The sequence below is a fragment of the Saccoglossus kowalevskii genome, chromosome 16 (genome assembly GCF_978046115.1).
Source record: "Saccoglossus kowalevskii chromosome 16, keSacKowa6.1, whole genome shotgun sequence".
NCBI classification, from domain to species: Eukaryota; Metazoa; Hemichordata; class Enteropneusta; family Harrimaniidae; genus Saccoglossus; species Saccoglossus kowalevskii.
Window position 1 is genome coordinate 30,119,660 of NC_140656.1, and position 25,087 is coordinate 30,144,746.

The 25,087-nt window shown below is 36.0% G+C and overlaps 1 protein-coding gene across 2 annotated transcripts in view; it reads left to right on the forward strand.

Moving 5' to 3' along the window:
• Window positions 1-24,347, forward strand: part of LOC100367460 (uncharacterized) — a 35,753-nt gene extending 11,406 nt beyond the window's left edge. For both annotated transcript variants that reach the window (XM_085491339.1, XM_002733732.3), the window contains 6 exons: window positions 14,490-14,628; window positions 17,896-18,085; window positions 19,020-19,160; window positions 19,411-19,573; window positions 20,518-20,610; window positions 20,965-24,347. In XM_085491339.1, coding sequence (XP_085347465.1) covers window positions 14,490-14,628; window positions 17,896-18,085; window positions 19,020-19,160; window positions 19,411-19,573; window positions 20,518-20,610; window positions 20,965-21,087 — 849 coding nt within the window. In that variant the 3' untranslated portion in view covers window positions 21,088-24,347. The remainder of the gene's footprint in view (window positions 1-14,489; window positions 14,629-17,895; window positions 18,086-19,019; window positions 19,161-19,410; window positions 19,574-20,517; window positions 20,611-20,964) is intronic.
• The last annotated feature ends 740 nt before the right edge of the window (window positions 24,348-25,087 follow it).

A 25,087-nucleotide genomic window follows, 5' to 3' on the forward strand; every position in this document is an offset into this window, starting at 1 on the left:
GGCGTCACGCCGGGAAAAAGTTGCCTGGTTTGAAATCTCCAGAACAGTTTGTTCCATCATTCTTTTCTTCACATGAACTGAAATACAACGACTTATCACTTGAACAATTTCTACAGGGCTACACGCTCTTACTGCAGGACCCATCCATGCCCAAAGCAGAACAAAAGGGCCGGTTACGTCTCCTGCACGATTTGTTTGTTAAACTACCATTGTACAAATGGCCCATTGTCCGGAGCTATCACGCGGCAGTGGCTCGTTTAATCGATGATAACAGACGTACATGGGACAGCGATTACTCAGACGTGAAAGATCTGTTTTTCGATTTCTCAGCCGACAAGTTGAAATCAGTCACCCAGAAACGGACGACAAACAACGGCAACAGAAATACCTCCAACCCGGACGATTCGCCCGTATTAGTGTGCACAGCTTTCAACGAGAAAGGTTCTTGCTCATTTGATCCATGCAAATTTAAACACATTTGCAATCATTGCTATGTCACCCGCAATCGTTTTAATAATCACAGCGAAAAGGACTGCAAACAGAAGTCAGGCACGTCCATGTCACCTCTGCACCGCGACAAACCAATCTCCTCGTGACTCCATGCGCAGCCCTCAAACATCACGTCAACGACCTGTGACCTCCCCGTTAGATCAACGTCTATACACGTATCTCTGGACGATAGTGTTACCTCGCTCGATTCGGTTAGCAACAACATCACCGGGTCTGACCCAACACTTTCAGTCATCACAAGTGTGTCAGGGGGCTCCACACCTACGCCACCAGCAGCTACATCACCATTGTCACTTACGCACATGGCATTACCCAAGCTCAGCACCAGTCTTCATCGATAATAACAAGTTCAAATCCCTCGGTCTCGCCGGTCAGTCAACAACCACACTGACATCAAGCATGATCAAAGCGCCAACATCGCAGGCGGTCCTCAGCGACATCAACTTCGACCCCACACCTCATCACAACACAAGCAGGTCGAGGGCTACACACTCATCATTGACATCATCATCAACTACAACAACAACAACAACTTCTCCATCATCAGCTGATCATTCGTCACCGTCGCCCAGAAACTCTGTGCCGCCAGATCACATTATTTCTAACATTGATGGCAGTATTGCACAACATTACATTGATTTACATCGCAGAATCTCTGCTTCAGGCCTTTATAACTTTCAACGTTGTCTCATCCCGGTCTCTTCCGGTCTGAACATTCAGTCTTGGCGCCATCTTCTACGCAATTACAACGATGACATCTGCGACTTCTTAAAATTTGGTTGGCCCATCAACTACTCGCGCGACTTTCTTCCTACTTCGCACGCAACGAATCACACCTCGGCTTTACATTTTGCTGAGCACGCGGACAGTTTTCTGGAATCAGAGCTATCATCTGTTGGACCGTTCGACACTCCGCCATTGTCACACCCGCTCATTACCTCACCATTAACGACCGTGGCTAAGAAGGGCTCATCTTCCCGTTGCGTGGTCGTGGACTTAAGTTTTCCAGAAGGCTACTCGGTCAACAACGGCATCCCAGGGGACTGTTGCATCGGGGATGATTACAAGCTCAGATATCCTACAGTTGACTCCATGTTAGATCGCATCCGTACACTTGGTTCCGGTTGCATCCTTTACAAACGAGACCTCAGCAGGGCATACCGTCAACTTCGCGTGGATCCGAGAGACTACCACCTTCTCGGCTATTCTTGGAAAGGGAAATACTACTTTGACGTTTCACCACCTTTCGGGTTACGCACAGCTACCTTAATGTGTGAACGGTCAACCAACGCAGTGCGTCACATCCTACGCAACCAAGGGCACGAGGTGATCAATTATATCGACGATTTCGGCGGAGCCCGCTCACTCCACTCAGCTTTTGCTTCTGGTTCATCGCGCAACATTACAACTCAATGGCGTGCATTTTTCCTCTTCTGCCGTTACTTTTGCATCCAGCCAGTTCCGGCCACAACACGAATGATTATTCGCTACACACAGTTCTTCGCCCACTCGTTTTCAAGCACGGCATCTATCCGCAACTACCTCAACAGTGTTCGGCTGCTGCATCTTTTCGTCACCGAGACCCCACCTTCACTCGACTCATTCGAACTGCGCCTTGTCCTCCGGGGAATACAGCGTATAACAGCGCACCAGCCTCGCCGCAAGTTGTCTATCACACCGGATATCCTTCTTCGAATTCATCGTCTCTTGGACTTTACACGCCCGCTGCACGCTACGCTGTGGTCCGCTTTCCTCATCACATTTTTTTTCGTTCCTGCGTAAGTCCAACCTGGTGCCCCCTTCAGATACAGCTTATGACGCCCGCATTCATCTCTCGCGGGGCAGCGTCGGATACAACACCACAGGTTTGATCATTCGTATCACATGGTCCAAAACCATACAGTTCGGCGAACGGGTTCTGCACATTCCCATCCTGGCTATCCCTGGCTCCGCCCTCTGCCCAGTATCAGCCTACAAGCAGATGGTGGACATGTTGCCAGCACCTTCAGAAGCTTCCCTGTTCCTCGCGCCGTCATCTACCAGCAGACTGCATCCTTTGACCTACCAGTCTCTTGTTCGACATCTGCGATCATTGCTCAGCTCCACAGGGCTGGACCCAAACAGCTACTCCGGTCACAGCTTTCGTCGCGGCGGTGCCTCCTTCGCATTTCAGTCGGGTGCCAACCCTGAAGCAATTAAAGCGCAAGGCGACTGGCGCTCACAAGCTTACCTGCTCTACATGGAATCTTCATTCGGTCGTCGCCTCAGGACGGCATCATGCATTCGCGCTGCTATCAAGTCTGGCCAAGTCGATCTGACACTTTGAACATTTGCTTTTGGCGGCTTTCATTTTTGGCCTTTTAATGCTGTATTTCACTGTATGCCAGAAATGTAATTTTAGATTCAACAGAATTAAACTAACTTTTTATTTTCTTTTGCCGCCAATTCGCTTGAGTCGGGTTCGTTCTTTGCCAGTGAATAATTGTTGTGTTTTGTACGCAGTTCAAAATTGTTAATTATTCATTTGCATACTTTTCATTTGCATAACTTCGTTTGTTTGTTTAATTTCTCCATTGCGCATGATTCTTGTAGCCAATTCGCTTCGTTCTGTTTACATGCACTGTTTACATCGCACGCTGTTCGTGCCCAGTCATTTCTGTTCGAGTTATTTTCACCCACCCACCCACCCATTTTTTTTTTCTATCATTTTGTATTAGTATCACGCTTTGTTTTGTTTCGTTCTTGTTTTTGAGTGCTTTTTATCGTTTTGTCACAGTTCTGTTTTTGCCTTTTAATGCTGTATTTCACTGTATGCCAGAAATGTAATTTTAGATTCAACAGAATTAAACTAACTTTTTATTTTCTTTTGCCGCCAATTTGCTTGAGTCGGGTTTGTTCTTTGCCAGTGAATAATTCTTATGACGCCCGCATTCATCTCTCGCGGGGCAGCGTCGGATGCAACACCACAGGTTTGATCATTCGTATTGATGATCATTCATCCGAACAGAAATGACTGGGCACGAACAGCGTGCGATGTAAACAGTGCATGTAAACAGAACGAAGCGAATTGGCTACAAGAATCATGCGCAGTGGAGAAATTAAACAAACAAACGAAGTTATGCAAATGAAAAGTATGCAAATGAATAATTAACAATTTTGAACTGCGTACAAAATACAACAATTATTCACTGGCAAAGAACGAACCCGACTCAAGCGAATTGGCGGCAAAATAAAATAAAAAGTTAGTTCAATTCTGTTCAGTTGAATCTAAAATTACATTTCTGGCATACAGTGAAATACAGCATTAAAAGGCCAAAAATGAAAGCCGCCAAAAGCAAATGTTCAAAGTGTCAGATCGAATGCATACGAATTCATACCATCAAGTATTTCACATAATAGTCCAAAGGCAACTTTAAGCTCCTACCCCAAAAATAAAGGATTCAACTGACAGTATTTTGTGTTGTTGATTTTGTTCTTGTAAATCATAGACTTGATCAATAGGCCTTCTTCCTTCTCCCCACTGAAGCATGATGGTGAGTGGCTTGTTTAAAGGTGGTTCGATTATCATGATCATGATCATGTTTGTGTCAATCATTTCAAGTCGTTGCGAAAATATATAAATTATGGTACTTGTCATTGTCACAGGAATGTGATACATCTGGTAACATAGGACATTGTTTACATAACACTTGTGTTAATCAAACATTGTACAGGGGAAACAAGAATAATTCTCTGTTGTTTAGCTCTCCTAGTCAGTGAATCAATCTGCCTTATGCATCACTACATGAATCATTTTCAAGAGACAAAATTACGCTTGCGCATGGCGTCCCTTATGACTGTAAAAATATTATGTTAGAATTACCCAGAATGCTTTCTGATCTGTACAAGATCTAGTGACAAATTACTTGCTTTCACACTGGCATTTTGGACTTTTTGTAAATAAGTAAATCTGTAAACTGCAAAAGTCTAGAAATTGACCATCTAATTGTTTAGCAGATTTTATTTATTTCAACCAATCACGAAATTTGTATGGTTTTCACCTCATATTTTTCTTCTTGGACCAATGGTTTGACTGATTTACCTGTAGGCCTTAATTAATGAAAACAAAAACATTGAACTGATGGTACTTGTGTTAGAGACACTGAGGGAATCAAAACCTCACTACCATGACATGCCAACGAAAACAATCTTTCCACAATTGAATGTTAGAATACAGTTGCTAGTACTAGTCCGACATTGTGCAGTGGTCTTCACACAGTTTGCTATCAATTGCACACATTGAACATACATAATAACATAATTGGTAAACCATCACTTATTAATCTCAATAACTTATAAACATATATTTTAAATCCTACATAGCTTGTAAAACTTCATTGTTATTACAGAGATTGTAAATTACCAATTTCATTGTGGGAGGAGATAGACTTGGCCAAAGGTTGAATTCAAGCCCACGACTTCAACCAAAGTAGATAGAGCCTCTAACATCTGACTTATGCAAATTGCATTTAATCAAGTTGCATGTATTCCTTTAATATTACCTCATAGGTATTGAAATACCAGATTCTGCCGTAAATTTCGCCCATCCGATTTCATGGCTGGTGGGCGCTTATTTGGGGTTCAAAATTTCATAAAATGATCATCATTTTTTGGGGACTTCTATTTTCATTAGAAAATCCAACTACGCAGAATTTCAACGCCTTCACTTGGGCCACCCAAGACGAAAGATAGTATTGCAGAAACTAATCTAAAATTTGATACATTTTTTGTCTTGAAGAATTAAAAAGTAGACCGCCTGAAATTTCATTACAATGTCACCCACCCAGTGTCATTTTTCAAATACATTTTTTTTTAATTTTATTGGTAACAAAAGTACATTCTATACGAAGTTTCAAATAAAAATGAACACAACTGCATTGCGTAGTAGCAAATGATCACAGTTGCGCAATTCGGTCATGCTACAATTGTTGATCATTACTCAGTAGTGATTATAAAACGCACAAAAAATAAATTCGTTGAATTGTTATAAAAAGCAAATAAAATGCAACTTAATAAAACAATAAATAATGCAATAAAACTTAATGGACTATTTTAGGCGTCAAGAACGATTGAAATGTCCGGAAAATTACGCCAAAATATTAAAAAAACAACTTTAAAAACTGCCGAAAAATTACCCTGGGCGATTTCTGGGTCCCATTTTATTTTTTTAAAAACCCGAACTGCCGCTTAATGGCCCAGGACGAATTTACGGCAGAATTCGGTATTCATGGAACCTTTTTGTGTTTCTGTAATGAGAGTGTCGTAGTAAGACCAGCTGTTTAGCACATATATTCCCTGGTTCTATATGGATTGTATGCTTTCTGTGCCTTGTTATAGTTTAAAGGATTACCCAGTATATCTAGAAAATAGGAGTACACTCCAAAGTGTGCAATTACCTATACATATAGTTTGAATACATCTATGTCATGAAATTCCAGGTAGATCAAAGATCATAGCAAGTGCTTAGTATCCGATATCAGTGGCACAGTTAACAGTGTTACTTCCTAGTAACACTAAACTTAGGCTACTATTTCTTAATGTTGAAACAACTAAGCAATCCTGACCTTTAACCTTTGTATCTAGAAGTCTAGAATCTGTTGTGGATGACTGAAATAAAGCCCTCCATTTTGATCAATAGGTATTAAAATTTGAATAATTTAGTAATGAAAAGTAGAGCTTGTTAATAGCAACTTTTTTGGTAGTCCAGACACATTATACTTCACATCATATTTTAGATATATTGAATCAAATGTATTTAAAGTTTGATTTATTGTTACTATTGTATTTGTAACAATGACGTTCTTGTGACTTTTTGTCCTAAACATACCTTATTGATATTTTTACTTCTACAAATATATGTTGCATTGTTATACATATGAAAATTGGTGCTTACAAGTCTTAGTAGGGGATTTGGATTATAACACGATCTAAATCCAACGTTAAGCCTATAAACGTTCCATTGTTTTTAGTGCCAAGCCCCTTTGTTAAGTACAACAACAAATATTTCATTGGTGTTTGTGAGCTCTTGTGTGATTGGTCAATGCATGGACAGCTCTTCCACTTCCGTGTTTTACTCCCTATCAATTTGGGCCCTGTTTAACCATAGACAGTATAGTAGTATAGTAACACCAATGTCAAACGCCGTATGCCCAACGTAAGCTGGGCTGGAATATTATGATGAGCAAGTAAACAATGACGTCATATTAACTTCAATGCGATGTCACTACTTTCGTATCGAACTACAAGTATCTTTCCGCAATACGCATCTTCCGAACACACAATAGTTATCAGATATTCTCGTGAACGTGGTTCACTAGTAAAAAATATGACTTTTAAAATATATGTTCCTGTTTAATTGAATAAAATTAAAAGTTAGTTTCAGACGGCAGTAATGTTTCCGTACATGTTATATTCAGTCTGTACCCCGTTTTCGACAAAATATTTGAATATTTTTGTTTTCATGGTGCATGAATCTTATTATGTTATTATTCACCGACTATGCTCGTTTTTTATTTTTCTCTGCCACGCATTTTTTTTTCAAACAGACTTTGAATCCGTATGTTCTCTCGTCTGTCACCATCTTGACTATAGCTCACACTCTTTCAACCGGAATTCATGTCTAAGGTTGTACCCCGTTTTCGACAAAATACTCGAATATTTTAGTTTTCATGATGCATGAATCTTCTTATTATGTTATTTTCCACCGACTGTGCTCGTTTTTTGTTGTTCTCTATCTTGCACTTATTTTGAAATTAACTTTCAATCCGTCCGTTTTCATGTCTGTCGTCATCTTGACTACTTATTCACACTCTTTCAAACGGAATGCATGTCTAAGTTTGTACCCTGTATTCGACAAAATACATGAATATTATTGTTTTCATGATGCATGAATCGTCAAATTTTGTTATTTTCACTGACTACACTTGTTTTTTGTTATTGTCTGTCTCGCATTTTTTTAATAGACTTTCATTCCGTTTTCACGTCTGTCGCACGTCCACCTACGTTATACCCTGTTTTTATTAATAATTTCAACAAAATAACTCGAATACTTGTGAATAAATGAGGCACGATTGTCTTTATTATTTTATTTTCACTATTTTCGGTTTTTTTGCTAGCGTTTCAAAGGGTTTCTTTTACGTGTCGATCAAGAAAACGCAAATCTTCGCTATTTTCGATTTTGATGTCCGTGCTCTGAATCACACACACAGAGTTGTTAACATGAATTGCTGTGTCTACTGTGTTTGGATCTTCTTCACTATCATTTCCACCGTCATCAAAATCCGAAAAAAAAAACATCGAGCAAATCATCTACACACGGGAACTCGTGATCAGCAACGGCCATTTAGAATACCCATGGAATACCGTAGGCGACTCTCATCAACGAAATTACGCATTTCGCGAGAGTTCACCACTCTCGTCGCCTAAAAAACAGACAGTTTTCAAGACGGCACTTTCTTCATAGTAAACAGATGTACCCGTAAACCAATTTTGACAGGAAACAGAAGCATGGTTTAGGAGCTAATTTTTCTTAAATCACTTTGCACCAAAAATACACATTTTTGTGCTTATTTCAAACTACAGTGTCCATAAAAAAAAAATACTTAAAAAAATTTAAAATTCATACAATAAGCTTTCCAAAAATACAGCCAAAACAAGGTCAGCTTGGACGTTCAGTTGCGAGACATAACACAAAAAAAAAACGCAGGCAGTGATACATTTCGAAAATAAAAATACAAAATAAACGCAATCAGAGGCGCCGACCACGCGCGTTGGAAATAAATAGAACGCGTTGTGACACAGTCTTACCGGCGTCTTTCACTCACGCAATATAATTATGATGTTTCCCAACGCACTTATATTTAATACATTGACGAAAAACACCACAAGAAAAATGTAAATCAGGCTTGTAATTACTAGTAACTCAACTCGAACGCAATATTCATCACTGTAAAAGTGGTTAAATTCGAACCAGCCAGCTCATGACCGGAGACTTCCGGTCGTCTTCGTTGATAACTCGCCAATTCAACACAATCGTGGTGGTAAACTGTTTAGCTGATTTTTTCAAAAGATGGATATTCAATTCTTATTCATCCCAACTTATTCTAAAATTTGAGACATTGTTAAAATAGAATAGAATCGCTGGAGTTGCTTGTCTTTCCTACTATATTGTCTATGGTTTAACTCCGGGGTTACATCCAAACGCCATCCTCTTGACTGGAGATCTGTGTTGAAAAATAAACCTTTGTTGTTGCGGTGTACGCAAGAAGATGAACTACTTATGTTTTTAACATCACTTCACCTATTAACAATTCACCCCTAGACGTGATAATTTCATTTCAATAGTAAAAATCCGTTCTCAAAAATCCAAATAATCACAACCTCACCGAAATTCATTTTCTATTCTTACCCACAAGCCACACCCAGACCATTCATCAAAACGAGTGGTCTGGGGTATACTAGTACTCTGACCCATGCCGAGGACTTCCTGTTTGTAATGCTATATGATAAATCAGATTAACTATCACGTGAAACCAAAGACAATTGTCTTTGGTGAAACCAAATGAAAATCATTCTAAAATAACATACTTATAGCCAATTGATTCTGGAAAGAAATGACATTTGCAATAATAATCGACGAGCAGGTCCGGGTAGTAACATTCGGTTGACGAAATAGACGATACAACAGTACTGATTGGACCTACATGAATGCTACTCTATTTCACATAACCAAATGTTGTTTTTTGCTGTCGTACATTATCTTCGGTAATAACTCCGAAAGTGAAGTCTTATATCTTCAGCAGAACGTAGCCGTTAAAACTTGCAAAACGAGTCTGTTTCGATCGATCATCGCTTAAGCAGCATACAATTTATTTATTTGTTGACTCATTTAAAAAATACGAACGGTGTCAATATTTTGAACTGTCATTTTGTCTGTCTCTGCTACAGAATGACATAGATCTTAGCCGATCGTATTTTTACAAAGGACCTGAATGTACAGCACTAATTTCACCCAACCTCCTGCTCGTTTCTGCTTTTCGATCATTATTTTTACTCGCTTTTGCAACCTTATGTTGAATAATTTCCGCTTAATTTTTCGAGCGCGCGAACCCAGAAATATCGCCCGTCTGCACGCTCGCATTTTAAATACATGGCTGTGGAATCAATATGTTCCTGGTGTCTCTGCTCTCTGCCCCAAGGAGTTAGCATTGCCTGTATCACGTAATTGTCTCGATAATCATGTTGTTGAAACGATATAGCAGCCCTGGATTCAAACGGAACACAGTCCCGCTGTACGTTCGCGAACGAAACAAAGTATGATGGTTTGGAAGTGTCGTTCGAAATTCAATAATGGTTAATACTCATTGAATCTTCAAACTTTAGCACTAAAACAACCATTTCGACAACTCATGTCCCAGTGTTCAGTGTCTGAACAAGCGGTCAGTGTTTTTAATAAGCTAGTGGGGAAAAAAAGGGATAAAAACATGGTCGTTTTTCCGGTCGGAAATTAAGTGATATGTTATAAAATGTTATAAAAGCGAAATATTGGGCGAAATGAGTATTGATGCCCATTTATAGCTTGACATGCGTCACCAAATGGGGACATGGTTAGAGTTGGTAGTACCATGGAACTATAAACCCCAGGAAGAACAACCATTTCGTTTCCTTTGAACTATGATAGTTGCCGCGATGTTGAATGTTTATTTTGACTGTTTATTTCGTCGCATTAAAAAATAAGCCGATTTACGCAAATGAACGTTTATCTCCGACTATCGGTCATTTTCGGAGTCAATCGGACGACTCCGGGAGATCACGTAACCGAGTTGTTTCTGTTATAGAATAAAAAAACAATGGCGCCAAGACAAAACACTGATAAATGAGCGACATTCAACGGGAAAAAAAACACATTGCCACTTCTGGCGATCGAAGGGAAACACGGAATAAGTCGGGATATCTCGACAACAAACAGCATACCAAACCCCATGTTTCGCAAACTTTCGCAACCTTATTTTTTCGAGGGTTGAAAAAAACGAGAAGTAATCTAAAAACGACATTAAAAATTATGAAAACTCGCTAAAACTCGACCCGTTGCATGATTTCCGGTACAATGAAGGTCACCCTGCAGACCGACTTGTTTGCGCATGCGTAGTGAACGAAATATTTTACTACGCAGATATGAAATTTTTTTTTCAAGTTTTCCGTTTCCAGCAAAGCGGTTGATACGGGCGTATCGGCGGCAACTAACATGGAGTATGACTAATGTTGTGGAAACAAAAGCGAAAGCACTGTAAGATAAACTAAGACAAAGGTTTTTTTAATCCTCTTAGTTTCGTTGTTCTTCCTGGGGTTTATAGTTCCATGGTAGTACCATGGAAGGTACTAATCCATGGTAGTACCAGTACTAGTATACGCGGGGAGGGAGTCCAGAGAGGGAACAGCCAGCATCCCTTTTACGGGAAAACGTGAAATCTCGACGGATTTGTTTCGTTCTCACATGTAATATTAGGTTTTGCGGGCTTCTGAGTTCAAAAATGATGACTAAATCAGCTAAAAAGCAAGCGTTTAGAAACATACCTATGCAGAAGTTGGTTTGCCAGTACTTAATCCATTTTTAACACTTAGGCTACTCTATTGACATTGGTTGTTTATTTCATGGATTTGGCACTTGAGGTAGCTGATAAGCCGTGTCGAAAACGTGCACAAAACGACCATTCTGTGCACGTTTTCGACACGGATTAAAATCCAGTTGTAAGCACAAATTTTCATATGTATGTTTTTTTATTTTGCCAGTCAAATAACAAAAACATCTCTGATTGAGTGTAAAGCATCACAAACAAACATCCCAAATTACCTCATATCAAATATTAGTACCTCAAAGGGTATGATTTTTGCACTCAGATGTCACAGTAGAATCAAGGGTAACAAAAGTACACATACCCCGGTACAAGTCTCCTTAAAAACCAACAATAAAAAAAGTGTCGCTCGGCGTTTGTTGAATCCAGATGAATAAATACATAAATTTGTATATAACAATTGCATTATAAAATAACAAGTTATGATGTTTATCTCCGAATTATTGTTTTAAAATGTGGAATACTGACAATTATTAAGGTCAGGTAAATATTACCATGGCAACAGGTGGGTGGGGTGACCTATGATCCTAAACTCAATTTTATTGATGGTTTCTCTGACATGTATTGGCATCATTTGTTTGTACTTAAGATTTGACTTAAAGTAGTTACATGCATAGATGCATATCAAAGCTGATTGTCATTTTGTTTTGTATTCCAATTTTAGATGACCGACTTGTTAAAATTCCTTTTACAGATACCTATTATTTTTTTTGCTGTTCATAAGATTGAATTAACATGAACAACCTTGTTTTTATTTTAAAGTATAAACTTATGAACTAATTAGTTTGTTTAGAAATAAATATGTGCCTTATTCACAGCTAATTAAATTTTTACAAAATGTCCAAAGTGAATTATATGCATCATTACAGTGGTTTGCTGAAATGCATATTAATTAGCATACTAATTTTATTATGTTGTCTTTGTATTTCAACATCAGTTTGTTCCAATCGATTGAAAATTGGTACATGTACATGCACACTTGCTTCTACCGGTAATTTGTAATAAATTTGCAAATATAAATACCTAATCTGCATACTTTTTGTGAATTGCTTGAATGAATTTGTTGAGCCCAATGTCTAATAGTAATTTCATTATGTGCATATACATGCACTTGGACATGTGTAGCTAATTTATTTATTCATACAGCTAATTTATGGATTTTATTATAATCTCATCAATGATTTGTCAAACTAGTTATGCCAGTCATTTGGGAATCAACAGTAAACAAATCCAAATGTGTTGAACTCTCATTCCTTATTCGTTGAATTAAGTTTTCTTGGTTTGATATTATGCACTGGGTTTTATGAATTTTGTGAAAATAAAATTATGTTTAGTTCATTATGGTTGAATGATTTTGCAGAAATTACACAGGAGCACTTTCATGAATCTTTATTTCTATGCGAGGATATTACCAAGCGTTTGAATGTCTTCCAATATTTTTTGTGAAGTTTGAATTACCCAGACATTATAATTATAACCTTTGTATTGAAACAAATAATCAATACAGTAACAATCTAAGTTTTAGTTCTGTTTAATATTTGTATCTGTTGCTAGGAGACTTTAATCTCTGTGCGCCATGATTTTTCTGGCCAAAACTGTTTTATGTATTTTTCTGTAATGTGAAAAAATTTGAAAATCTTTACATCTATGTGGGTTTTATTCTGTGAATGGGGATAACAGTTGACTTTGACTCTCAAAGGTTTCAAGTGTATGAATAACAAAGCCTACCAACTTTAAGAATTGGTACTCCTGTGGCAATATTGGGTATGTTGCAGTCTATCATGTTTACTAAGATAAGAACTAAAAGTCATACCAGAAAGTGTTAATATGTCACATTGTGACTTATTGGACATCCATAACTTTGAACGCATACTGATTAAAGCGAGGGAAATTGTCACCTGTGCATGCGTCAGATGACCATAGCGTTTACAAACAAGCATCTATCCATGAGCCTTTGCGTTTTTAGGATGTGTTGTTTATCGTTGCTTGGGACTCAGTTCCCTCATGTTTGCAAGTGACGCCCCCCCCACTTTAATGTAAAAACAAAGTGTCTTTTTTTTAAAAATTTTTAGTAGTTCATTCATACTAAATTTGAATAATGGTAGCCCGAGGACTAGAATTTGTAGTCTTTGTGTGCCTTGAGCTCTGATTGACTATTGACCAAACAAAATGTTTTATGTAAGAAGACGAGTGATGTTCCCACACCTAAAGTCAACTGGCCGCCAGGCAGGTACAAAGTGCATATGACCATGCAGATCAATTGTTGAAAACGCAGAATAAATAACAATAAATTTCCTCAATGTTGTAATACAATACTTAGCAGTACTCATGAGTGGTACACAATGCAAACTTTATGTCTGACATTAAAAAACAACTACCTGTAGAGCAACTCCCCACGGAGTATGTACAGACACTTGAGTTTATTGATCCAATGACATCTCCATGGTGTAGTTACAGCATTCATTTTATTTATTTTGTGTTTTTTTCTGACCTAGCCATAAAATGGGTTCACTGTAAGTTACTTTCCCTTTTCAATTCTAGCTCTGCATTCCAATCATTTTATGCACAAGTGTGAATTTGATTATAAGATATTTTAATTAAAATATATTGATCTGTGGACTGTCGCAGTGTTGTATAGTGATTGTAAAGTTCGTTGACTATCGAGTTCACAGGGTTGCTGTATTAGATCCCACTTTGTAACTGAAGTGGTTGGTAACATTTGAATGTCGATCCATGTCATTGAAATAAACCTGTAATAAACCTGCATGTGTAATTTATGCATATTTTGATGGTAGTAGTACCAAACACAAACACTTGTGTGACCTGGAAACATGACATGTGCATGTTCTAGTTGGGGGCAATGATTTAATACACCTTTCAAATAAGATTAAAAAGAATTAATTTTTGTCGTAGTGGTGTCAAAACATCACTTGGGATTTGAAAGATTTTTGGTTATTTCCTCACTTAATAATATGTTTTTACACATTTGATGATGGTCAATTTTGGTAAAGTAAGGGTGTCTTAATGCCATATTTCCCACTGAAAGATTGGCATTTGGACATTGCATTATTTAAAATAACCTTAAGTTCAAAATTAAATCATTTGATTTTTTTTTGCAGATGTTTGGTTCATGACTTTCACTCAGTCAATACGCATGGTTTTTCAGTGATTGAAAAATCACCTATTCTGAGTACATACTCTGGGGATTACCCGGTACCTTGTAACCATAGCAGCAAAACGTAAGACTAGAAAACACATGGAATGAAACTAATCAAGTTTGACAATATAATGTTCTTTATTTTGTTCTAGGTGTATTCCACAGACAACAGTGCTATGTTGTATAATCTAACAGACCAGGAAATACTGGATTCCAGTCTACCTTGCACAAGTATACACTTTCGTCCACATCAGAATGAGGACAAAAGCAAGAATCTCCTTATGGCGACTTGTAAGTTATATTGTATACAAATAGCAATAGATTAGTGAATTAATATTGCAGATTTTTCCTTGGAATTTTATTAAGGTTTAATCGTAAAATAAAATCAAATAAAAATACTTTTTTTTCCTCTTCTTCTAATGTTTTGCATTCACACATTTGTAATTTATAACTATTAGTGACAATAAATACATGCATGTTAACTTAAATTGTGTTTTTCAGTTGAAAAATAATTATAGAATTATAGCTGAAGTACACAAAATATGGGAAGCCTTTAAAAATAAGCCTTTAAAAATAGTGTTTCGATTTGGTAGTTAGATGCATGAATGTAGCATTATTCGACAGCCAAACATTGAGACAAATCAGGTTGCACTCTTTATAATTTTAACCAAAATGTGATCACATTGTAACATTTCGTTTAATTAGCGTCTTTACTACAAACTACATGGACAAGAAAGCCTGACCGTGCCCGCCGTCCGTGTCAGTGTTTCAGATTCCGATGTAATATTGGTTATGGCAAACTATAATTGTCACAACAGACCCTACCAGAAGGGAACGTCCCTCAGCGATGATTTATCTCAAATAATCATAAAGGAAATCGTGGAGAGTGGTGGTAGTATGAATACCAGCTAGGTACCAAGAGCAGTGTTCCCTGCAGTAGGGCGTAAGTTTTCAATAACCGCGGCCGGGGTCCGAAAGTATGGCTGAGATACGTAGGAACAAGTTCGACAAAACCATCAGTCTTGAATAGGGGGAGACCCACCAAATTACCACATGGAGATTTTAAATTTCTTGAACCTCTTAAAGCAGATAGGCCGTCAAGCACTTATCGTGAGATGCAGGAGAGACTTCAAGTAGTATCGGCAACAAATGTGTGTGTGTTTACGCTTTTCAACGCCGTTCGCCACAGATTTACAGGTAGAGACTGGACATGGAAGAGATTAAATACTCCAGCCACAGAAAGATTCACCGAACGAAATATGATTTACACTCGAGAATTTATTGCTGAAATGCATGTTGTAGATTCGCATCGTTTAAAATACATGGATGAAAGTGGCTTCGATGTTTCGGTTGCTAATCCTAAATACGGACATTTGTTAATTGGGACTCCGTGTATTGAAATCTTGGAACATTACGAATCAGTCGATGTGTATTATTAGGCTGTGTAGTTGTGTGAGTAATATTCGCTGTGTGCTGTTCAGTGCTAGGAATACAAGTGAATTTGGCGGAAAGTGTTGATTGTACCAAGGTACTGTCACAATGTAGCAATATGTATGAGTGCTGTAATATGTTGCAATAAATAAGGCAGTTATGGTGTAATGTAGCAATAGCCTATACTTCATTCTGTATACTGCCTCATACTTAATCGAAACACTATTTTTAAAACCCCTGTAATTTGTGAATGATTTCTTAGTTTGCACGAATACCTGTATTTAAAAGCTACAGTTTTGTTGGTGCTACTGCTTAATAATGTACATGTGTTTCAATCAGTGCAGGTGAGCTGACAGGCAAAATCATTGGAATCCTTATAATTCTAATAATATTAGTTCAATTTGGTAAATTTCAAATAATTGTTTCCCAGCTTCATGCCTTAACAAATTATGCATGACAACATATTGTATCTGACAGCGTATTTTGTTGTTGTCATAACTTATTAAAACTACCAGGGTGTAAAAAATAGGCTGTAATTGAAAAAAGGTGCTTTTTAGATCAACAACATGTTTTGACTGATTGACTGCACCAGCACAATGCGAAATGGCAACAATTTTTTTGTTATCAAAAAGCGATACCTGAATGGTAGCAGCTACAATGTAGTCTCCAGGTGTGTATGTATTCAACTTGAACTTGGCATGGAGACCAAGGACGGTGTGTTGAATATCACAGTGTAACTGAATCTTTGTGTTCCTGTTTGAACTTATTACCTCGTAGCCATTTTGTTGTACTGGTGTTTTTCTCAGATACATGTATGATTTGGCAGGATTTATTCAACTCTTAGTTAATACATAATATTATTCTGACTATTGATCAATGATGATGTCACCACACAAGACAATATGCCATTACCAGTGCCAATTACCATTCTGGTTAAAAATGACTGACTGGTTCCCAATTTGTGTCATATTTGCTGCACCATATTCATGTTCAGAATGGGTTACATGTGATGTATGCAACACATGCGAGAAATATATCATGTAAAGATACACTGAGCAATGACTGACACTTCAACATCATGCCATTGCTACATACACAGGGATTCAGCCAATTATGATACTGTTATTTGTGAAATTATTATTATTATGTCTATCATGTCACTTGGGATTGACCCACAGGTCCTATTGAATATGACATGGTTCCTGGTTAATCATTGTCCTGGTACTTATTTGCAATGCTTTATGCTGTTTTTGAACCATACATTGGTCGTTTTATTTTATTGAAAGTTGGCAGAAGGCTATATATTGAAGTTCATCAATGTTTAATACCTTTTGATAGTGGCATTAAAAACAGGGTTTCAATTTATAGCATTCCAGTTATTGTACTAACTCCCTGTAAATGTTCATTCATGTATTATTGCACTGTTAAAATTATCTGAGTTAGAATGCAATATCAGCTGTGTTAGTTCTTCTACTGTGTTGGTTTGATACTCGCCCATCCAATACTTCACACATTGTCAATGTTTCCACAGATGGGACTATTTTTTGGTTGCAAAAAATGTGGTCAATTTATGAGTCACAGAAAATATGTAGTTCAATTCCAAAAATGAAATTCTGCCATTTCTTTTTCAAACCATAATATGGGGAGGGGTCTGATATTAAAAACTTCAGAATGCTCAAAAATATGTAAATCAGGTGTTACTTCCCTTATGAATGAGATACTAATGTATTCACGCAACAACAAAGTGCTATTACAATCACATAAACAAACATACCTACAAAAAATAAAATCTTGAAATGCCATGACTTTTTAAAATATCTTTGGACATCACAGTTGTATAATAAATTAAATTCAGAATAAAACTTGTCTGTTTTTTTTAATGCACCTAAAAATTAGAGACTATCAAAACAAATATTTGCCAGCAAGTTTAGTCGCATGTTTTCAAAATGGCAACTTTGCTCAGAAGGAACGAGTCATGGGTTAATGTTCAGTTGTTTGGTATATTTCTTTTTCAAGTTTCAAATACTTTCAATCACAACAGATTGCATTATATAGCTACTTGTAACTCAGCGTCTATAGCATGTCTTTTAGGTTGAACATTTCATTCTTTTTTGTTTTGTTCAATAGATGCATCTGGTATGGTGAAATTATGGCATACAGCTACAAGTACATGTTTACATACAACTCATGAACCAAGACAGTCATTGAATTTAGCATTTAATAACCAAGTCAGTACCTATATCACAAGTGGGTCTGATGAGAAAATCTACATTTATGACGAGCCAACACGGAAACTAATAATGACATGTGAACCAAGGTATATAGCAAATATATTAACTGCAGGGGTTGAATTCAAAGTTTCTTGTCCATTTTACTGGTCGGAGAATAAACATGCTTATACCAATTAATGATCTTCCTATTCCTGGCAAAATAAATTATAACATATTTTAAGATAAAATGTTCATTCATGGCGAAAAAAGTCTAAAATCTTAAGCAATTTTCTTTACACATTAGTAAGTTTGAACTATTCTATTTGATCAGTTAGTAAAAAAAACTTTATATCTTTATTCACCTGTCAATGGGGACAGGCAATTTGTACATTTATATGTCCAGGTGGACAGTCTTTAATTTTGACTCCTGAATTTTAAAATAAACTTTCAAGTTCAAATTGAATTCAAGAGTATCTGTCATTTTCCTAATTTTTTCAGTACTGTATTAAAGCCTCAGGATACTGAAAATAAACTGAAATTTTTTTTTCATATCCTGCAATTTTGCTTAAAACATGAAGTAAAAAAGTTGTGTTTTGTGAAATCGTAATATTGCTACAAATTTTTATTTGATCTGGTGAGAGTAGAACATAAAATTCAGAGCTTGATGTACAATAATATGTTTTATTTACTGGTTGTTAAAATTCAAAAGGTGCTTCTTATGAAAAATTATTACTCTAAAAAACATAGAACAGTTGCTGCTGTTTGAAGAAAATCCTCTTGCTTGGCTGTTTGATTGATGTGTTGTCCTGTTCAATACTAGTCTTTCTTCTTGGGAGTAGTGCTTGTCAGGTTGTGTTATCAATCACTATGCAAAAACTCATCAGCAATTGTCACTGCTAAGTTACACAAATAATGTCTTAATCAGTAAACCTAAGCTAAGCAGTCTCTTGGTCCTCGCTGTCAATGCAACACAATTGGGTAGTTCTTGATTCTTATCATGAATGATCAGAAATTCAGTTCAACATACTTATTCTTTTTCAGTCCTTCAAAGAATGTAATGGATGGCCACAGGGCCCGTGTGTTTGCTATACAGTTCCATGCCCAAGACAGGCATGAGTTTGTATCTGGTGGCTGGGATGACACTGTACAATTTTGGGACACAAGAGTACAACATTCTGTGAGGTAAGAATGGATGGCCACAGAGCTATCTGAGACTGTAACTAAACATGTTTAAAAATTACATGTATTGTTAGTTAATATTAGGCCATTTTGGACTAAAACCCGAAATATTTTGGTATATCATCAATATTGTTTTTAATTGCAGTTCATAATACACAAATTAGCCAGGGTCCAATAACAGTTGTACATGCGTACATACATGCATGACATTCTCTGAATGAGTTCTGTGCTTTTATCTATTCTCTTTTAATAGGAAACTTTATGGTCCTCACATTTGTGGTGATGCTTTAGACATAGATTTTCAGCATAATCACATTATCACAGGATCGTGGCGAAAAGAGTTTAATTTGCAAATTTGGGATTATGCTTCTGGGAATCTGATTAAGAATGTTCCTGCAGATTTCACAAGTTCACTGGTATGTACATGTTAATATAATGTGTCAGTTGTTTATATATTTTTTTTTTATAAAATCCTTTTTGTGCAAGGAGACATCAATACTGTGGCAGGATGCATTTAATCATTTCACCTAATCTATATTAAAGCAGCAACCTTAGTTAACCGTGGAAACAAAAGTGTATGGTGTTTCTGACATAGAGGGTGCTATAACCAATGATTTGATTGTTGCTATTGTCAAATTGATATGTCAGTATTCTTGCGGAAAATTTGTATCATCAGTGTTTTTAGTAACAAACTACTGTTGTTGAAATTTTATTTTCAGTTCAGTTTGTTAGTCTTGCTATCTATACATGTTGTAATAACCATAGACCTTATATACATGTAATTTTATGTCTATTTTATAATGTGCAGTATACAACTCATGATGGCGCTATGCTCCAATATTCACATTGGTTGTATAAAAATTTATTTCAGTTACCAAAAAACAATAAATCATGAATAGTTTTAATTGTAATTTTTTTTTATGAATGCCAGGTAGTGTAGCAACAATTAATTAATTATTGCTTTTATACCAAAAATACATTAACTGATAATATCACCTTTGTATTGGTGGGAAGTATGCTTGAGATAGTACAATTTATAGTATACTTTACAGTATACATCTTTCACCTACTTATAGTAATAATTTAATGAGTGATAACAGCCCACAATGTTTTGTGCTGTGCGAATGTTTGCGTTTAATGACAGGATCTATTTCCTTTGTGCATTATAGTGTTTCTGCGAGACATAAACACAATGTTCAAAATAAGGAAGGCATTCAAATGTGTCCATAACACATTTGTCTGGCGTTTTATGGACAGATAAATTCTATTGTTTCTGGTGTCAGATGTATAATAATGAGTTATATTGTAATTTGCTGATGTTTCAAATCTCCATCCATGCTGTATGTTTATATATTTTCAGTTGTACTGCTCTCAGTGGTTAGGTAAGGATCACATCGCTGTTGGAGGAAGTGACAATAACATGGCAAGAGTCATTGATCGGGGAACACTGCAGGTATGGATTAGTTAACACCTTTAGAAAGCCATCTTATGCTATTATCAACAAGAATTACGTTAGCTGTCTCCAATAATACTTTGCAAAATCACAAAATTTGGTATTAACTTATTGAATGCACAATTGTCCCCACTTTATTTTTGCCAACAATTATGCATTCCATGTCGAAATTAAAGTTTTGAAAAAATATAAAATTAAAGTACATAGCAGTATTTTGTTTTTGTAATTGACCATAATGCCTGATTTAGGGGGGATGATATTTTAAAACAATACAAACACAACTTCTTTTCTGATTTGGTTAGTGCCTTTTCTTTGCCTAATCTAATTGTCATAAATTTTCTACCCAATTTGTAGACAACTGGTAGAATTTTGGATCTACCTGGAGGAGTCTACACTATTGACAACGATCGCCGTGGTGCTCATCCTAAACTGGCTGTTGGTTCAGCTAGAAATATCTACATTCTAGAGAAGAAATAACCAAGCAACAGGATAATGAAACCTACATATTGTATATATATATCTGTTACACCCTTTCCTGTATGCACTGCACCATATTTTAACCATACTGAGCTTTAGACCATACATAGATTTCATTATATTCTCCATGACATGTCATTACATTTACATATATAAACAATTTACCACATATGTAATGGGTAATTGGACTTTCAACCCTGATAATAAGGTCATAAGATTTATTTATGTCGTGAAGTTTGTATGTTGGCCAACTTGAGGTATTATCGTACTGGAGCAGCATGCTTTGACAGAATATATATTTCACCTGATAATGCTAAGAAAGGAGTCATATTGTGAACTCTTGTTTGCTCGTAAGACATCAAAACCTTGTTAAATTTCCAAGACTATGATGAGCCTGAAAAATTAAAATTGGTTTCTTTTCTGATGAAATACCTCAATTATGATATTGAATAGCAACAGAATGACAGACATCTATTATCTCCTGAATTAGGCATACAGATGTACAAATTACACAAATATTTCAAGTTGAAAAATATGGTTTCTGACTTGCGTACCGGTAGGTGTGTATTTGTAGTGATTTGTATACACCCAGTCATCTATAGTAATAGTTGTTGTAATGTATGAAACTGAATATTCCTTAAAATTCCTGATTGTATATACATATCATATATCTATATTATAAATATGATTTAATGCTGCATGTTATTGGTTTATCATTAGCATATTAACTAATTCAAGATGTACTGTCACATATCAATGTGTTGTTGTCTTTAAACACTTTCAAAGGATTGCCTTCCCCTCAAGTCAAACTTTAGTGCAAATGTTTGCTTGCTTTTTGTAATTTTCAAAAATTTTTAATCTGAGAAAGACTGCTTTGACAGAGGTAGTAAAAGGGTTAAAGGTATAACACTTATAATTACTGGTCATAATACCACCTACCTGAATTAATGTTACAATCTTGCTGAGATTCCATTGCTCAGATATTTTGTGTAGCAAAATTTAAGTAGCGTGAATGAAAGTGTTCATTTGGAAAGCGCGATGTCGCACTTTTGTTCACATTACACTATGCACTATGTGAAATTTCCAACGTACTTCATACCACAACTTTTGGCAATTGTCATTGGTATAATAGTGCTCTAACCTGCTTACTGAATGATATATGGTACAATAGGGGATTTTCCGTACAATTGCAAGATCTCGCGAGATGCATGAAAGACGCGCGTTGAACGTCTGTCGCAAAAATAGAACGATTTGATTTTGAACTCGAATTTCCTTATTTCGTAGCTCACACCGACCGGCCGATCTTCGACAGAGGAATATTGCTTCCGAATACCCTTACTTAATCGAAATTGCCTATCATCAAATGTGGACAGCACACTATTAAGCATGGAAATGTCCCCAAAATACTTTCACGTTTGTCGAATCCCACGCGATGTTTGACGCCACTACGACGCTATGACCTTTGTTTGTCCTGTTTTTACATTCGATTTCATGCATAACGCGTGATTCTCGCAGTGTACGGAAAATGGTCTATTGGTGGAACACCTGCAATTCATGAGAAATGTGGTACAAATTATCAGATGGTTTCTTCACATAACCAGAGCACATTGTACCGGTACATGGTTAGTTTCATAACCATTCTGTGACCATGGTTTATCTAATCCCTCTGTAAATCAAGTTTAATATTGGTTAAAATAGTTGTTTTGGAGTTAACCCCGGTACTCTGCATTCTTGAAATTTGCATTGATTTATGACAGTACAACTAAGCCAATTTATTTATAAATTAATTCAAAAAAAATATTGTTTTTGTATACTGATAAGTTATATTTTAAATGTAAAATACCATGAATCTGAAGTATATTATATAATAATATTGTAAAATATGTTGTAAAATATGTCTTCAGATGTATATCGAATTTGGCAAAATGTCTATTTTTGCAAACATCAAATAAAAAAAAACATTCTCCTTATTCTTGCATTAAGCAATATTTGCTTAAAGAGAGCATGTCGTATTTTACACTGATAAACAATAATATACTTTTAGCTAAAATTGGTTGAAGTTTATTTTGCTGTGAATAAATGGCAGATGACAACAATTATGCACTGAAGTGTAACGATTGTAGTCCCTGCAGCGTTTTAAACTGCAGACTTGTATCTCCTGCCAGTAATATGTACTATTATAATAGTATTTTTTTAGTTATATTCATTTTTTTGCTGTTGCGTTTTTGAAGCCATATTCTATGTTTATGTAACTCTCACTTTTAATCCCCATAATCTTCTTCTTTTTAACAAATAGTGTCTAAATTTAGTTTTGTATTCTATCACAGACCTTCTAAAGTCTATGATTCTATAGAATCTCACATTTAGACATAGCAGTTGATCCAACTTATTGATAACATCAAATAAAGATATCCCAAAACGTTTGGAAGCTTTGTTTTCATGGATGTTATTGTCATGGTAACAAGTCTAATGTGGTTAGAGAATCACTGACCCCAATTACATAACCATCAGAATTATTGTTTGAGGTTGTTATATGACATACTGTCCATCACAATTTTATGTAACTGTTTTTGTTATAAATGCTATCGGGAAGATGTTAATGCCGTCCAACAATTACGTCACACTCTGAGATGATACTTTCTAGATTTATTGTTTTTGTACTATTATTTGACATACTGTAAACTGCATTTATAATAAGAGATTTTCATGAAGTTTGCGAGTCAGTGAAATTGGCAACATTTTATAGCAGTGAACTTTTCACTGAAGTCCTAAAGATAGTCACAGTAACTTTCACAAAGTTGTCTTCCCAAACACTATTAAATTTCAAAGTCACAGTAATTTCAGTTTACAGTATTTGATGGTGTGAATATGTGTGAATTGCACAAAAAATTGAGTTTAGACCTTAGTAAATTATCTCATGGCATCCTTTAACGTTGTCCATTAACTATCTGTTTAAAGTTGTTAAACTGTGATTCTGAAACTCGCTTGGATTTAACGATCTGGTTCTCAAGAAATTAAGGCTGTGTGACGTGTTTTGATCACTGTTTTAATTAACATTGTTGAAATACATGACATCATTTCTTCTGTTAGTAATTCCGTCCATCATCCAGCAATATATACTTCATGAATATCATCAGTCTTCTCACCCGGTGTCTAAATAATATGCAACACTCTTAAATTACCAACAATTCAATGAGAACCATTGTAATTATTACTGTACTTTGTTGTGTTGTAATAAAACTACACCTTAATATCAACAATTGTTTATTCTATGTTTAATGATTATTTTTGAATATTATTAGCTGACACAGATGGTTGTATTCATTCATATACCCACACTGCAACCATGCATCATCAGGTTATTTTGGATGATTACCAAATCTATTATAGATCAGAAAACTTTCTCAACAAATGAAACAATTTTGCAGCTAATTCAATGCAAAAGACAATGATAAAGTATCATTTCATAACAAATGTTAATCAGCCATGAAATGCACAACTTATAACTAATAAATCAATAGTACAAATAATTACATGTAATACAGGATTCAAACAATAAATTTGTTGAGGAGTTAAAAAACAAAAACAAATTAGACTGTTGTTTATGAGGCATTGAGTACTATGGAAAATCAATCCTCATGGGCCAAGACAATGCAAGAAATTACTGGTAGGTAACTTTTGGAATGGGAATGAAAATAACATTCAAGAAATTTGTTAACATGTAGAAACTGACTACGAGTCAAATGGAAAAAAAGGATAAATACAGATTGGACCATATAGCTGGACAGAATAAACTTAGAACATAAATTATTCAAAATGGAATTTTAATTGGAGGAGTATATAAATAATATTACATGTAAAGATGGTGGAATAAGAAAACGAATATGCAAACTAGGTTACCATCCCTTAATGATTGAGAAAGGTAGGTATATAAGGCCAAAGCTTAAAGTTGAACACAGTATCTGTACAAGATGCAACACAAACTCAATTGAGGATGAAT